The 18,384-nt window shown below is 36.6% G+C and overlaps 1 protein-coding gene across 1 annotated transcript in view; it reads left to right on the top strand.

Annotated features, from left to right (window-relative positions):
- The window catches only part of WDR25 (WD repeat domain 25), a 60,792-nt gene that overhangs the window by 3,534 nt on the left and 38,874 nt on the right, over positions 1-18,384 (top strand). The window contains exon 2 of the mRNA XM_040068390.1: positions 584-1,347. Within this exon, the coding sequence (XP_039924324.1) occupies positions 643-1,347 (705 nt within the window). The 5' untranslated portion in view covers positions 584-642. The remainder of the gene's footprint in view (positions 1-583; positions 1,348-18,384) is intronic.

The raw sequence follows: 18,384 nt of genomic DNA, 5'->3' as shown, positions 1-18,384 counted from the left end.
CTGATCTGTAAAACTAAAGGCTGTGTGGAACATGCTCTGTGGATATAGTTGAAAAATTTCCTCATCCTGTAAGGCTGCTGAAAGGGTCAAAAATATCTTTACATTTTAACTGCCAGTTGAACCCCAACACACTTCTTTCAAGTCATCTGTACTGTTAAGAAATAGATATTGTTAGACTGACTCCAAAAGAGTCGTATTTGTATTCTTACAATACAAAACCACTACATAATTAATTAATTTCTTCTCTGTGTGTGTGTAGAAGTAGTGCTGGAAGTAAGGCAAAGTGATTTGCTGTATTTATATTGCAAGGTTGTTTTCCTTTTCATCCTCATTGTCATTGTTTTGTGGCATGCAAATACACCTCTGCAATGCATTAAAAATGTATGCAAAGGGCTTGGAGGCAAATCATGTTGTTTAATGGAATGTACAGTATGTTATAATAGAGGAATAAATGCCATTGATAAACAGAAATGAGAGTTTTGATTTTTTTTTTTTTTAAGCAAGGCATATTTATATCCCTAAGTTACTCAGACTGTAGACTCTGTAATTAACTGTGCTCTGAATAATCAATTCTTTATTTTAGATCATAATTTTGGAGGACTGCAGCACTGGGATTTCTGGAGTCTGCTGTGTCTAGCCATAATGAGTTTGGTTGCTTATGAAGATTCAGACTCTGAGACAGAAACTGGAAAGACTGAAGCCCCCGATGCTTCTAGCAGACAAACAAACCAGCTGAGTTCTTCTGTGAGTTGTGTTCAGCGCTTTGCACCTGGTAGTACAAAATCTGCATATGAAATGCACCCTGCTGGGGGCTCTGGCAGATCTGGCTGGAGCAGGGTTTGTGAAGATCCCCCTGAGCATCATGCACGGGATAACAACATTGACTTGGCACCTCCCTATTGTCAGAGGGTGTACTCTGGCCATGCTGCATTGTCTGTGCCTTACAAAAACTATGAACAGGCTTCAAGTTCTTCAGCAAATTCTGGAAGTGGCATTTCCCAGAAGAGAACACATAAAGACAGCACTACTGCCATAAAAGGAATTAGACCATATATCCCGAAACGATTGCGTCAAGAAAATTCCAATAAGCCTGAAAAAGAAGAATCTGACCAGAGAGGTAGCTCAGATTGTGATGTTAAGTTAAATGTATCAGGAGAGCATACTTTGAGAAAGATCTCTGAATTAATTAAGCCATATTTGGGATCTAAATATAAAGTAACTGAAGTTCCCAAAAGCTTAATATTTTACATGTCTAAACACAGCGGCCCCGTTAATGAAATCCAGTGGTGTCCTGTACGGGAACAAAGTCACATGCTTCTCTCAGCTTCTATGGACAAAACAGTCAAGGTAATGTAAAGCAAGATACTTTGTAGCTCAATCATCAGGCTTAAAAATATTGTATTAAACAGTGCTCTTCTGGAAATAATGCTTGTGTGTATTTAACTTCTAATGTACTCAGAATTTGAGGAGATGCTGTAGAAGATTATTATGAAATTGCAGCGTAATCCTTCACTGTACCCACAGGTAGTTCCATTAGCTTGGATTTTTTTTTTTAAACATGTTTTAGACCTTAAAAATTTAGATTTCTGCTAGATCATTTCTCATGTTCTGTTATCAGTGTTTTATCATAATGGCCATGAGCACTGTGGTATGCACATAGATTCTGCCCTGAATTGTTAAGCAACTAACTGCCAACACTGGAATGATAGTTTGAAGAACTTTATCTTTCTGACAACCCTGTGTGACATCTGCTGGGGGAGGTGTGTCAGGTCAGATGGATTTTGCATCTCAGAACTGTGCCTTGTCATGATCTAAGGGGTCTTCCCACTTTAATTTATTTCAAGGGTTAATTGCTCAACACTCAGAATGAATTTTCCTCCTAGCTTTAATGAATTTGTCTTCGGTTATTTGGTAATTTAGTCAGCCCAATTTTAAAATGGGTAACAAAAGTACTTTATGTATATCCTTTGCTAGATATAGGGCTGATTGTGCTTCTGGGTTCAAATAATAGTCTTCTGAAGTGGCCTTGCACAGGAACATAACTTTGATAAGAGTGCACAGAAGATGTCCTTTTTGGTAGAAGACATGCTTTATTGTATCTAACATATATTTACCATGGCAGGCACAATTATCTGTTTGCTTCGAAAATTCATGACTTTAGTAAATCTTCCTTAATAGAGACAAGAACATCCCTTGTTATCAGCATACCAACGTAGTTCCTCCATCTTCTTTCCCAGGGTTCTTAAACCTCTTTTTCTTAAACACTCGATGGAGGAAAAACGTACCTTTGTTTCTCCTTGCAAGTCATCTTTAGTATATTTGCAATATCTTGGCTGTTGTCAGATATAACAGACTTAGGAGGAAAAGGCTAAGATATGCAAAAAGTGCTGATGGGTGTTTCTGTTAAGCAGCAAGCAGTGTAAATTTAGATTGTAGATGATATTGATGTTCAGATGGCTGAATTTGACCTTTTTGCTTAAATTGTCACATCATCTGCTTAATGTTTGTTGACTGTTCCAGAGCCTCATTTTACTGACAAGTGAAGTCACGGATGTGTTGAATTCAGTATAAAAATCTAAGATCTAAGTTGTTACAGCCATATAAAATTATTAAAAAGTTGAAATAATGGCCTGTCTGGTCCATCTTCTGAGCATAAAGAACAATTATTTTTCTGAATCGGTGTTACCATGCCTGCTTGGAAGCAGTCATTAACAGTAAAGCTGTTTTTTTTAAGAAATCTGACCATTTTAGGTCCCCCAAACCTTGGAAATTCAATATAAATGAAGTATATTAGTGCTGGCAACACTTCAGAGCATGCAGGTGTAAAAAAACGAATAAAGGAATAACGTAGCTCTTGGGAAGTATCAGAAAGCACACTTTATCTCCTGGAAGCAGCTCGCAGAGGGGCAGTGATGTGGGTGCCCCTTGCTGTTATTTCCAAGGGAGCCCGGTCGCTGCCGCGCTGTTCCACGCGGGCGGTCCTGGGCAGCAGAGGGCGCGGTGACACCGAGCATTCGCTTCCCAAATTCCCTCCCTGCCTGGGATCGCGAGCGCGCAAATCCCTGGGGACTGGGACAGCGCTGCTTTACCTTCTGGGAATTGATTTTGGCTGCCTACTGTTGCCTGAATTTGTCCATTTTCCGGTATAAGCATAAAACAGCTGATTGAAAATGCAGGTCAGCTGTTCTTTTTCCTCATCCTTTTAACTTCACACAGGTTGTATTTTATTTTATTTTTTTTTTCCCCAAAAAACACCTGCTTGGAATTGCTCATTTAAATCCAGGCAGTGGATGTGTGTCCTCTTTCCCTCTAATGGGAATATGCAGACACTCAGGATGTTTGCATGATTTACTTTCAACATCTGATTTGGGTAAAACTCAAAGCGCAGTTAAAAGCCTAAAGTCTCTGTATGAGCAGAGACAAGAGGCAATTCAGACCCTCAGAATTCTGTACTTTCAGTTAGTCACAGGAATAACTGTGACTATTTTTAAGTGTAAATGTCTTGGATTCAGTCCTTACACTCAGCCTAAGCATTAAGACATCTATCTTTTGAAGAGTCCAATGTTAGTGGGGATTTCTCCAAACTGAGGGTTTTAAGTTGAGATGACTGGTAGTTTAAGTGGTGCTTGAACCAGAACCCTGTAGTTGTGCTCAATTTGTGTAGTATTTAGCCACTTTGATATATTTTATCTGTTCTTATGTGCTTAATAATTTCCTCTTTCATCACAAGCTAAGAATTTTCCTTTGTAGGAAAGGATTTTCTTTTTTATCTTTCTTTTTTTTTTTTTAATTGGCATGGAGAAGGAAGAAACACTTGGTTTACTTACCTTAGTGATCACAATTTTTTTATTCCCATCTAAATTACGATGACTAAGTCATTCATCTCACACAGATACATGTCTCAAATGTGTATATGGAACTGATTATGTGCTTTTTTACTTTTAAAGTATGCATATGTATCCTGTTTAGATCAGGAGAGAAGAACATTCTTCCATTTATGTTCTCTCAGGTTGAAAAGTGCACTTTGACATCTTTATGAATCAGTGTAAGTTGTGCTAAAGTATTTACAATAAATGAGTTGATATTTTCAGTTTCTATTGACTGAAGAATAGGTTAGGGCTGAAAGATCCGCGGAAGCATTTAGTCAAAGTATGTTGCATGGTTAGGAATGAACAAAATGTGTTAGCGCATTTTATGGGTTTCTTTAAAAGTATTTGATCTGATTTATTTTGTATTGCTGCATTTAAAACACCTCAAACAGTTATCAAGTGGTAAAGTTGAAAAAAGTATCAGTTATCAGCAGGGGGGCAGAATTCTTTAGAGTAACACTCCTACCAGCAGATGGGGCACCTCAGCCTGTTAGAAAGGGACGGGAACTAAACTGCCTCTGAAGACTCAAGCACTTTAATATTTACCCCTACTTTGTTTGTTGAAAGACCAAAGTTACAAGTTTATGCATGTGTTGCTAAATGTATAACAGAACTCCTGAGTTTTCTGAGAGACCTGAAAATGAGATAGAACTCCATGTGAGAAGTGATAGGCATTGCAAATTACCCACAGTTCTTCAAATCTGGAGCATTTATAGAAGAATATTTAATGCTAAATTTTAAATTTGTAGGGGAGGTCTTGCTGTGACAGTGCTGCTCTTCATGGTTATGCTCTAATGGTATTGTGAGTGGCTTATGTTTTTTAGCTTAGATATATATTTTAAGGACTGTGAAACATTGTTGTCTGAACTGATTAAATTTGTTTTCTTCCCTACCTTCTGTTAGAATAGCTGCTGTAAATGAATTTTAGGCATCTACTGCCATTTCTGAGTTTTCCTACTAAAACACCAAAATAGTGTTCATGATTTTAATATCTACTGGGTTTTTTTGGCAAAAATTTTGAGAGCTATCACTACTGTTAAAGGTGCCTGGTTCCCATAGTGTGGATATTCAATGCTTTCTGAACATCAGGCCTTGTTTAGGTATTTCTGATTTAGAGCCCCATATCTAGAATCCAGAATCACAGGTTACCATTGAAAACAGCTTTTTGCCTATTGGTAGCAGAGAACATTAAAAGATTGTGCCTTGAAAGACTTATCTATTGCAGTAACCACAGTGCTGCATTCACAGTCAGTGTCTTTTATTTGGAAAATCTTGTCATTACACAGAGCCACACAGATGTTAACATTTTCACTAGTTACTGGTGCTGGACTTAGCTTTTTAACAATTGTTCATAACTTCCGCATCCTATGTCTTTATTCTATTATTGCCTTAAAATTAACTCAAGGTAACATCTTTATATAATCATCAGTTAGCTGTTAATTTTTTGTTTCTCATATTTTATTTAGAGCATCACAGCAGGTGTTATGTTTGTTGCAGAGGATTTCTTAATTTTCAGCATTTTCACTCAAGATCAATGAAGGAAAATGCTGCAATTCTCGAGCATGCAAAATGTGTATTAATAGCGCTTTGTGTTCTAATACATTGTTGCAAGTTTTTCTTACATATTTTGTTCTCTACTGGCCTAGCTGAATGGTCATATAGTCACAACTCTATCTATACAAGTAAAAGTTTTAAAAATGAGTTTAATAATGCCAGCCTCTTGAACAGGGGCATTGCTGACTTCCCATGATTAAGTACATAACAGCCATACTGGTTCAGACCAGGGCTCTGTCTAGCCCAGGAGTCAGCCTCTAAGTAGATGTGTAAAGAAGAATAAGTCAAAGGTTTGTGGTGCCTTTAAGTCCTCTTCTGGTCTGTGCTTATTTTCAAGCTGGGATTTCTGAGCTCCTAAGTAGTTCATCTTTGTAACTTGCTACCTCAAGAGATTTCTTCCAGATACTTCTCCAGTCTTCTGAGACTCTTTTGCAATCATTAGATTTAGAGTGGTATGTTACTCATACTCATTAAATTTAATGTACAGATTTTAGTTCCTGGAGTGTGTCAAATGCCACAAGAAATACAATTTTCAATCATACTTTCAAAGTATTTTATTATCTGTGGTTTTGTATCTATTAGGAGAAAGATAGCGCAGTAGTATATTCCAGGAATTTTGTAATTCTTGATCCTGTTGTGTTGGACTGAATGATAGAAGACGATAGCCTCAATCCATCATATGTGTGTGGCACGGATAGTGGCAACACAGATTTCCTAGATATTGGCCACTATCCTGCTTCAGAGTAACAAAATCTAATATTTCTGTTTTCAACCATTCTCTACACAATTCCCTTGGAATGGGCAGTTTCTTGTTGTTCTGTTACAGGCGTGTCTGTTTTTTAAGGAATAAATTTAAGCTGCCAGCATATTTTCTGTACACTCAGGCATAACTGTCAGATGGCTGTAGCCCTGTTACAGCTAGGCTGGATTCAACCTGTTCACTAAGCAGAATTAGCTATCATGCTGCTAGTACCTCAAGTACGGCAACTCTTCGATTGCTTTTTAAAATCTAATTGTGGCAACATTCCTGGAACTGTAGCTGATGATGACAGATTGGGAAGTCATCCTGTTTATACATATAATCTTTATTCAAAATGTTTTGAAGGTCTCTGTTAATACATTTTAAATAATGTATATTAAAAATAACAAGTAGTTGTCCGCATTATCTTGGAAGTGGCAAGGAAATGCTCATATTCTGGATATTGTGTGCTGCCTACCTAGATGTGGGAAAAAACCCATTGTTTTCTTGTTGAATTAGCTACTAAATCAGCTGTTCTGAAACACTGAAGCACTTTTCTTTATGGAGGTTCTGGCTTTCTTTCCTTATCTGTTTAAAACTCTGCATATTTTGTTCAGTGGCTTTAAGACTGATTGATTAAGATGGCAGGACACTTATGTGATAGGTACATGCACAGTAATACCATCATTTTTTGTGTACCTTGATCTTCTAACAAAATTATTCTACACACTTCAATGAGAAGTATCCTCCATAATGCTTATTTTTTGTAAGAAAAGGAACATTGTGCAGCAAGGAATGTGTTTGACCATCAGTGAAACAGCTTCTGGTTGTGCCATGGGTAGATGATAATCCAAGTCAGGATGTAATAAATAGCTCTCACAATTGTTCTGCAAAAGCTGGTGACACATATCAGCAAAGAACAGTTCATAAAAGTGGTGAATTTTGGTCTCTTCACCCCAAAGGTTTGTCTGGGTAAGAGTTGTTTCACATTTGGTGTATTTTAGTATCTTGGTAATGTTCAGAGATTGCTGTTAGAGAGATATATTTTTTAAATTATTTTCTTGTTTCCAGTGATGCTGTTGTCAAGGAAACAGAAGTCCTTGTAAAGCCTTTGTTCACTTTTTCAGATTCCACAGCTGGAGATGACTTGTATAGTTTTATTATGTTCTAAGTGTTTGACACACTCTTAAGCCTCAAAGGATTTTTTCAAAGGAGTATGTTTCTTTGAGTATAAATAGCACCATCCTCATCTCTGTAGGATTTGATAAGCCATTGTTTCTTTCCTTCTGCACTAACAAGAACTAAATTCAGTACTGCTTTGGATTAGAATTTATCCTAACACTTATGTGAAGACTGACATTTGAGGAAAAGAGGGAGGGCAAAAATGCAGTGAGCCTCTCAGCTTCTGGGTGAGGTTTTTAGCTTTGTGATGTCATAAGGTTTTTTCCACTTGGAAATGACTCCTGACTTAGGATTTCCTTAAAGAATGCAAGAGTGATACCCCAAGTGTTCTTGTGAAGAATTTTTGACTCCTGTGTGGCTGTGCTAGAGGATGTGGCTGTGGGGGAGAAGAGTGGAATGGATATTTCAGTGTAGATAGTATGCCTGTATTCCCCCTCGCCCCCACAAAAATAAATTGGGAATTGCTTAAAGAAAAAATTTGAAAATAAAAGTTACTGAAGCCTGTCTGTATTTTGAGTCTGACTACAAATCCTCTTCAATTTCTTTCTCTAGAGCTTCTGCAGTGTCTTACTTTTATTCAGCTGCTTAGCATGATTAAGCCTTGAGGGAAAAATATGGAGGCCTTCTGTGAAATTTGGTTGACACTGATCAACAGGTGCAGAGTGGCCATAGGTGAGATGCACAGGATAACACAGTTGTTCTGACAGTATTATTTCACAAACCTTTTTGCTGTGGAAATCCAAAAGCATGGAGAATGACTTCTAAATATCCTTAACAGTGATGTGGAAGAAAGGATTCTGTTATCTCATGTTACCTAAAAAGAGTTTTGGTTACTATTTGCAGAAGTATGAGGAATTGAAAGCATTTTTGTGACTTTTTTCTTAGCAACCCATCTGTCCCAAATGGGTGAGCTCTGCACTTCCTTTATACTGGGAGCTCTTCCAGTTGTTTACTGTGTCTCTGAAGCAGCTGAGGATAAAGCCTTGTGCTCCTCCCAGGTCAGCCAGCCTGCTAGGGAGGAGAGTCAGGGCTAGAGATGTCAGTGGAGCAGTGCCTCCAATGAAGCTGAGCTGATAATGTGCAAGGTAAGCTCCCCAATTACACACAGGATCTGTGTGGGCAGCTGCTGTGCAGTCTAATGGCAGAATGTCAGCTGACATGGGAGAGATGTATGATGGTGTTATCCCAGTTCTGGGTGTGTCAGTAAGATTGATGGTGAAAAAGTCAAGATTTTGTTACTTGGGAAAAAAAAATGGGCTGGAGTAGCTTTAAGTTCTTAAGTGACTGTAATATATTATGAGAATATCTCAATTTTTCTGTAACAGTTAAGAAATTCTGAATATTTTTGCTGTTTGAAAATATAAATAACACCAATCTAACTTTGCTTCTTTTCTAGAAAGCTGACTTTATAGCTGCATCTTGCATACTGCTATATATTAAAAAAATCTGCTAACAAAGCCACAAGGCATCTTATGACTTTCATTCCTTACTCTTCATGGTTTGTCAATGTTGTCAAGGAAACAACTTTTTGAGAAATTTTGCTCTACTTTTTCAGGTTCTGTAGGGATTAGTTGTGTAGGATTTATCTGGCACCAGGGTTAGAAAGAGTTTTCCTGATGTTTCTATTCTTTTCAGTATGTTCACGTCCTTGCTTTCTTTAAAGCAGATTTTATTTTTAGCATCCGTCTTATAGCTGCATCTTTAAGGTCATAATACCAGTGAATGTACCAAAGATTGCTGACACTTGATTTTTAGATGAAGCCTCATAGAAAGAACTTAATTGATGCCTTTACTGTATATTTATTCTATAAAAACAACTTTGTTATAAATTCCCTATAAATTATAGGAGAAACATTAGTAAACCCCTTGTTCTTCAAAGAAGTTGCTTCATTACTATGGAATTAATGACTTACTGTCCTTTATCATACATACTATGCTTCATTGCAGTAATCATCTCTTTTCAAAGAGAAAGCATTTTGTGGCTGATGTGGAATTGTGTTGGGTTTGTCTTCTAGCTTGTGTGCTGGACTACAGGCTGGTTAGATTGTTAAGGCTGATCTTTACCTTCACTGTACTTGTGAAGAGAGCATTTTATTTTATATTCTTTTCAATAAAACTGCTGTTTTTCTTCTAGGACATACCTGAAAATATTATGAAAACTTCTGCCTTTCTCAGATATCTTGGTTGGGTGGTGGGTTGAGAATACTGGGCATGATAGTGAAGACTGCATGTGCTTGTGTGTTGTGCACGTGCCAGCAGTGTAACACCTTGCTTCTTGAAGTCAGAATTAGGAATCTGTCCTTTTCTCTGGTCTTCCTGCCTCTTTCCAAATTATAATTTCCTCTTTAAAAGAATTTTTCTTATTCTGAACATTGTGACTAGTGCATGGAATTTTGTATTTTTATCTTCTAAGGGAGGGACACGGCTGGTTTTCTGTGGAAAGGATGGGAGTTAGGGGTGCAGGTGGTTAGGGCTGACATAGTCATATAAACATGTTAAAGCTAGCACTATGTTAACAATGCAGAAGAAATTAAAATAATTAGGTAGTTCAGTCTTACTCTGCTTGCTGGTACTGAAATGGTGCTAGTTAAAATATCCTCGTTGCTAGCAAAACACATAGTTGCTTGACATAATTAATAGTTTATTTCCATAATTGAATAACTAGTTCTCGTGTTTAATACTGGGTTATGTCACTGACATCAGTGGGTTTAGGATTGCATCTATGTTTTCCAGAGAAAAGGATCTTTAATATTTTGCTTTGATTTATTGGGTTTTCCTCTTTGTTTTTGTGGGGTTTTTTGTTTGTTTGGTTAGTTGGTTTTTTGTGTTTGTTTTTGGTTTTTTCCCCACTTACTAACATTCTCAATAGCCTTGGGAATAATAAATGGTTTATTTTTTAGTTGAAAGAATGAAGTTGTAAAGAAAAGGCTGACTGATAAATGCAAGATTCATTAAAGCTCAGGTTTTCAAGTAGCTGTTCTAGATCACTAACTGTGTACTACCTCTCAGATATTACTCCAGGTCAGGGTGGGCAGTAAGATGGCAAAAAACTACTTCTTAAAATAAGAAAATCACCTGGTTAACATTGGGGATGGAAAGAATTTGCCTGTAAATTTGGCTTAGGTAATTTCCTCCAAGTAGAAATGAGTCCCTAAGTACAACTCTCTACCATTATTTTAGACCTGCTGCAGTGATGTTACTCTGTGCCATTGCACAAATAAGCTCTCAGGGGGTGCACAGCTGGCAGTGCCCAGCTCTGTTGTGCCAATGAACAGCCACCACTCATCTGATGGTTGGGTCACTAGAACCTGTCCATAGCTGTTTTCCCTGCTGTGCCAGGTGCTCCCAGCGGATAATGTGCAAGAATGAGTTTTAATTGCCCCCTTTTTTCCTTTTTTGTTTGTTTTGGTTGTATTTGTCTCATTGACTGTGTGAAGAAGGTGGTATCCGATGGTATCTGATTTTATGTATGTACACAGACCAATATAAAGCTGTAAAGTTCATGAGTAGCCCTAGCTGACTGGCAGTTTTATATTAAAAAAGTATGATAGTATTGAGGTACAGTACAAACAGCTATGATTTGAATTTTGATAGCTACAGTTTAACTGAAGATTAAGATAAAAACCCATAAAACTAAAAGGAGTTTGTCAGGAGCTGAGGATACTTAAAGCAATTTGCCTTGAAGGTGCTGCAGGTCTGAAATTGAGGTGTCTAGCACTTATGAGGAATCCCTGCTTTTAACAGAGCATAAATGTTTGGGACTTGAAGAAGTGATTGATGCTAATGAATATGATTCATAGAGATGAAGGGGAAACCAGATTATTTAATAAATGGCTATAATAATTTAGCTAATTATCTCCTGGAGAGCTGCAATACATTTGAAGTCCTTCTCCTTTGCCTGCTGGTAAGATCTTGATTGCTGAAGTGTTTTCTGGGCACAAATGCTGTCTGCTAGTAACCACTACTGGGATTGTGCTTTTAGGTGTTGTGAGTGCATGTGCTATTCTTAACACACTACTACACGCGCTACACTGCATTCTGAAGTTGATGAGAAGCTGCCAAATTTATGCCATGTTCTTCTCCCACATAGGGGCAGCAGGAGGGAGTTTAGTGGTTTAAAAGTAATTCTTAATAGCTACCTGTCATTAAATGTATGTTTCTCTTGAATTACTTGAATATGTGCGTCAAACTGCTCTGCTTGAACCATGCCATCCCAAATACACCTACTGCTGTGTGTGAAGTAGCTAATGTATCTGAAGTAAATTTTCGTGGATATGTACTGTACAGCAGGGGTGGGGATTTAAGTATCTTTGCTATACTTAGCTTTGTCTTATGCTAAAAAAACCCTGATTTTCCACATTCTAGAACAAACGATAACTTGAATCACTAGCTGATTTATAAGGATATTGTAATTTCTTTTCACTTCTGTGTTTTCCAGGAACTTGCCATTTGAGGTACATCCACAGGGTTAGCCATAGTGCAATGATTAGTCACAAAGCTCTTAAAGGTTAACTGCAAACTAGATGGCAATTCTTCACTTTGTTTTGGTGTGTGTGGGAAGTTACTCTCTTGCACTGTCTGCCCAGCATGAATGTACAATTGCTATTTTGTAGCTACAGTCACACTCATAACTTTTAGCTGGCTGAAAATGTGATCTCTGTGAGCATATTCCTTAGAGTCAATGGTTTATGGAAAACTTGTGATTAACTTCAGGCGTAGTTGTCCCAGAATCTTTCTGCACAATAAAGAACACACTATGTTAAAAGATGACAATTGATGGCATGGCAGAAACACTTTGCTCTTGGGAAGGATAGAGTACTTGGTAACTGATGATTTTAAATATCTGGATGTATACAAGTATTTGCAAATTGCCTTTTTTTTTTTTTTTTTTTTTTTTTTTTTTTTTGTGCACATTGTGTATAGTGTAAAGTTTGCCTGCTTTAGAGTAAAAAAACAATGGTTCTCTTTTCATTTTCCTATTTTCTCTCTTTTCTTTCCTTGTCAACTTGCTGTGTTACTTAGCATTTGGTCAGCCCACCTCTCTTGTAAATAGTGGGAATTAGCTAAAAATGATTGATTGGTAGAGATGACTAAAACATCAAACAAAGTCTCTGTTGGTGTGAATCTTGCTATTTGGTCTGATTTTGCTCGACTGTTCTTGAGACTATTTGATGTTTTGGATGAGAATTTCTGATTTTTCATTTGGGCTACCTAATACATAGGGTGTTGATTTCTAGGCTCCTTTAGTACAAATCTCTGCAACAATTCGGAAGATACTTAATTTGGATTTTAGAATAGTTTAAGAAAACAACATACAATAATTTATGTGTTATGGTAAATATGGTCTAATACCAACATGTTAGCTCTGTAGAGCAGATGAATTCAATTGAAAAACATGTTTTAAGCTGTTGCTTTCCTCTTAATTTGCTGTAAATTCAGTGATGAGCATCAGAAACGTACATATTTATTCCCCTAAAATGTCTGAAGACAGTATCTTGTCATACAAATAAAATAGGAGAAAATACTAATGACATAGTTTTGGGTTTTTATTTATTCCTTCTCTTCCTTGGTTGTTTTGTTATAAAAAGCAGTAGCCCACTGCTCAGGGGGGTTTAAAATGTCCAGTAGCTTTGAAGATGTGCACTGAACCATTTGGCCTTCAATTAATGCCAGTTTGGCAACCTGGCTTGCTTTAGGGCTAACATGTTATGCTTATTATGGTGGTAGTAATGTTAATGTAGTAGCATTTATTGTAGTGTAACCTCCCACAGCCTGTTTTATTTTGGTGATCACTTTATATGGGAATAGAATAATTTCTCATGAAACTTGCCAAAAGTGGTTGCTAAATAACTGTGAAAAAGTGTTTCAAGAGTAATTTGGTGTTCTTGTACAGAATAAGGAAAGGGAGAGGAAGATCTATAGTAAGTTTTACTCTTCTGTATTTCTTCTTTTGGATAATCTCGAGTAGGTTGATTTTCTCTGAAACATGCTTTGAGCACTTGGAAGAGAACTACAAGTTATAATTTTATTGAATAGTTTGGTTGACGATTGGTTTTATCTGAACTCATGTCTTTAGTAGGAGTGCAGCAACATGGTCATAATTCTCATGTTGTTCATCTCCAGAGACTATAGAACATTTTTTTTCTTGTTTTCTCAGTCTATTTATAGTTTAAGGAAAGAGATAATGGGGAAGATGTGTGACATGTAGATCTCTTGAGGAGGTTCTTCCCAGGCCTGGAATTGGTTGTATGAGATGTACGCTGCGTTTGGGGTCAGGTGTTCTCCCTTCGCTGCTGAGGAATGGACCAACACTTTCCTGGAGGCTGCCACCCTCCTGAGTGAAGAGCAGCTGGCTGCTGTTTGAGCAGGGTGCTGACTGGGGTTAATGACCTGTGGCACAGAGATTCTCACCCCCCCTGTTCTCCTGGCACTTGGCATTGCCAGTGCTTGCAATGGGCTTTGGAGTAGAACAGTAAATCTACACTTAATTCAGCCAGGCAGCAGCAGGAAATGGCTTTTAGACAAGGTCAGGTGTTTCTTGGCACCGTGCACCTTAAGAATATTTCATTTTTCTTTTTTTTTTTTAGAAAGATTTTGCCTTATTTTTGTCTTCAAACATAATCATTGATAAAAGTTTGATCAGGAAAGAGTTTTCTGGTATAGAATAAAACTGTTATACAAGCTGGGCTGAGAGATATAGACCAGTAAGACATCCTTAGAGTACATAATTATTCACACTGTTGTTTTGACTGATTAAATATCCTCTATGTCAAATAATTGGAGAGTGATGGAGTAGATTTAACCTTTTGTACTTTAGAACGCTGTCTAAATGTTTCTTCTCCATCTTGAAGCACATTATTCATTAACCTCTTTTCTAGTGGAAGGAAGCTTTACTCTTAAAAGAACAAAGGACAAAACACCAAGTCATGACTCTTCCGACATTCTGTTCTTGGGGTCATTTTTTCCCTATTTTCAGGGTTTATTTCTCCAAGACAGTGTCGATCAAGACCAAGATCAGAGTTGATCAAAGACTCCTTCTGCCTCTGAAGACAGTAATGGTTAAAACTTCTTTTCCAGCAGAATGGAGTCGGTACATTTTCTGATTTTCCATTTTTACGTTATACATTGTATTTCATCCCCGAATTCAGTTGAACTTTTCTTTTTTTTAGAGAAATGGACCTAGCTATTAAGAAGATGGAAGAAAGTATACAACCTAACATGAATAGTATCCTCAGTATGTGCAGTGGGGGTACCTTTGACTTGATGGTGAATATTTTCAGTCAAGTATGACTCATGTCAGTCTTGTGATCTTGAGTTCAGTTAAGGAAACCCAGAAATTTTGGTTTTGTTTCCATCTGTTGGTGTGAGGAATTATTTTTTAACTGTCCTTTCTGAGAAAACAATCAGAGTTAGTGTTTTTGTTTTGGTTTGGGGGTTTTTTTTTTGAGGGGTGGTGTTTTGTTTTGTTTTTTCCCCTCAGTGTTTGCCTGAAGGAGAGTTTCTTAAAAAAAGCCACGTACTGGCATTTGAATACATATCCCAATATTAGCAGGTAAGCAAAGGTATGCAATTTTCCTGAGCAACAAAATACTTGATTACAGGTCTAATGATAGTTTAAGAAGTGTTTTCAGATGTGCTGAAATCAAGGACTTGAAGCAGATGAACTTAATTATCTTTGTGAATATTCACAATCACATTATGTGCTTTAAATGTCACATTTGGAAATAGTGCCTCATCGCTAGTTAATTAACAATAATTACTCAAGGTAGTACTTATGTTTCTGGAATCTCTTACCTACTGTGAAAAATGTATTTTGCTTCTGAAAGTTTCTCAGTATAAAATCCAGATTTTATTTAAATCATTCTGAGAGTGTTGCAATTGCTTAGGCGCCTCTATACTCTTAACCTGTACCACTGCAGCACTGTTAATCAGTTATTTCATTCCATTTTTTTTTTAACACCTGAACTGTTATGTATATGTGTGTGTGTATATCTATATCTATATCCATATCTATATATCTATATCTATCATCTATATCTATCTATCTATGTATTTTTTTTTTTTTTTTAAAGCAAGCAGTTGATTTTTTTCCTTGGCAGCATAAGAAAAGAGAAGCAGTAGCAAATTAGACTGGCAGGCTAGATCCATCATGAGGTGTTACAAAGGTGTGTTGACATCTTCAGCTAAAGAAATATGGCTTATAATAATACCAGAAGGGGTTTTTTTCAGTCATAGCACTTACACTCTGTATGCTTTTCTTTCTCTAAGGATGTGTTTTCTTGGCAGAGAGCATTCCACAGCCCAAGATAGCTTACACTGCAACCAAAAAAAACCCTCATAGATCCCAGAAAATCTTCCCTATATTCTAGTTTCCAGATTCCCTCTTCCATCTTTCTTCTCTGCTTTTCAGGTAGAAACTTAATTGAAATATCCAAGGGTTCTCTTCAAGGTTTTTCCATCAAAATAAATCTTTCTTCAATAGTGAATATTTCTTTCGACTTGTTTGCAGCAGTGCACTTTATGTGTGCTTATGTGTATATGTGTATGTATTTTAAAATTTATATTTAAATATATATAAAAGGAGCCTTAAATTAGCAGCAAGCCTCTATTGTCAACTACTTTTACGTACAAACTGCATACTCTCTTTGCCTTTCATTAATCTGCGTGAATGGAGAGTCCATTGAAATCCTTGTAGTAACCTGTAGCTTACATTTCAGAATAATATTTTTCTATATAGTACACGAAATACTTTAAAGTTTTTAATTTGGGACAGTACTTACAACATGCTAAGCAGATATTTGATCTCTCAGACATCAATTTCAAACTAGTTCAGAGAACAGGAAGAGAAGATACTAAATTTTAGAAACAGTCATGAAGATTAATTAAATTAATTATCTGTGCTTTTTGCAGTGGGAGTGGAGATAACTGCAGGTATATGAAGGCATAACCAAGGGGAGTGATGAATATTCTTTCAAGTGGTAAAAGTGTTTTAGTGATGGCAACACAAATGGAGGAGACATTGAGTAACAGGAAGCTAAAACAATAAAGTGAATCTGATTGTGGAAGGGTCTTCAACATGTAAGGTGAAAATAGTGTTGGAATTGGTAAGGACTTCATTGGGGAAACTTCCCAATCATAATTTTTCATCCGTAGAATGACTTGGAGAAAACAAGCTTTCACAACCACCGGGTTTTGATTTTGAGTATTTAGGTGGTCATAGACCCATTCTAACTGAATGGTGTGGTAATGATGTCAAAAAGCTTTCAACCATGTGTCTCCTGTGCCAAATGGGTTGAACCAAAACAATTTTTACTTTTTTCTCCTGTCCTTATTATTCATGAAGGGCTCTTCTTTGAGAAATCTGCTCTTAGGTATCTCAGTACAGAGCCTGGATTATCAAAAAACTTGATATTCAGCTGCTGACATTCTTTGTTTATTTTAGACATCATTCACATTTATGTGCTTAAATAGGATTTAAATACTCTTGAAAAAATTGATCAAAACTGGTCACTAATCTCTTTAAATTTGTGCTAATATATAGTAGCCTACAATGCCACTAGAATTTTCAAGTAAGCCAAACCCCAAATATTTGCATTAACTTCTAATTTTGAAATTATTTGTTCTGTAAGTCTGCAGTGGCAGTGTAGTAAATGCAATGAAATATTTCTAGGTGAAGCAGCACTTTCTGTAGGTGTGTTGTACTGCTGCTGCAGTGAGAAATGCTGCACCCGAGGCTGCATTGTTTAAGTGTTTATGTTGTTGTGGTGCCTGTGAATACCACAGTGGTGCATTATTGCTTGCTAAATGAAGTGTATTCAGGCTTTAGAACAAAAGAGGGGAGGGCAGTGGTGTATATTTTACAAGAATCTAAATATTTCATTTATTTCTCTAGTTAAAAATAACTTAATTGGGTCCTGTGTAAATGCCAGGCAATGTTTGCAGGTGTCAGCATGTTCATATTTGCTCCTTGATGAGTCTGTCATTAATTCATGGTTTCAAGTCAACATCCATGTAGGGGAAAGTTAACTTTTAATCTGGTCCTAGGTTTTCAGCAGGAACTATAATTTTCATTTCCAGTTGCAAAGGCATGCTCTTACATCAGCTGTAAAATGAGAGTTGGTGATACAATCTCCATAATATGACAAAATCACAACAAATATTCAAGCTTGTTACCTGATTTCTAAACTATTGCTGGTGAGCATAATAGATACTTCTTAGCATGTACAGTTCTGAGTATTTATAGATGGTTCCACCTACACTTGTGTGGCAGGACTTCTCATTTGTGCTGTACTCCTAGTTAAATTTAATAAGCCAGTTACATCTGGAAACTAGCTTTGAAACATTTGGACTACAGTAATGCTCTCTCTTTGAAGTGCAGCTTCTTCTGTCTTAAATTACTGTAGTTTTTCTTCAGTTTATGTTATCTAGGTAAACCAAGTACAAAAAAATTATATGTTTATTGGCTTTAAAGAAAAAAAAATCCTGTATTTTTAAAATTAATATTGTGTCTATGTTTAATGTTTTTTGAATTTATTGTTAAAATAAACAGCCCCTGACCTATTAATAAAGAAAAACCTATTTATCAAAGTCTTGTGCAGAATGTGAAGAAAGTAAGTAGTTGTTCTTTTAAGGTTATTTTTTGAATCTTAAAATTTGGTGCAGACTGTTGTGCTTTGTATTGCTGAAAAACAATCAAAAATCTCTTGTTCAGCTTCAGGTGAGCTGTATCACTGTACTGCATTGTTGGAATGTAAGTGAGCATTGAAAACCCTCTGCAGACTAGATATACATTTGATTTGCAGATTATCTGCCAATGACCTTTGGGACAAAGCTCTTTATGAAATCATTGTCAATAACTTTCTGTTGGGTTGACTTATGGAACAGGTTGTTCTTCAAGATTTCACAGGAGATGGATTAAATATTATAAAGTACAAAGTACAGAAACTCCATAGGGCAATCTAAATGATGTTATAGGAACTGAGCTATATTACAAAGAATATTAAATATGTTTGCAGTCTTCTGTTGTTTTTCACGTGAATG

The sequence above is a fragment of the Hirundo rustica genome, chromosome 6, assembly GCF_015227805.2.
Source record: "Hirundo rustica isolate bHirRus1 chromosome 6, bHirRus1.pri.v3, whole genome shotgun sequence".
Classification (NCBI taxonomy): Eukaryota; Metazoa; Chordata; class Aves; order Passeriformes; family Hirundinidae; genus Hirundo; species Hirundo rustica.
The sequence above is the reverse complement of the archived record's forward strand: the minus strand, read 5'-3'. Positions and strand labels throughout refer to the sequence as shown.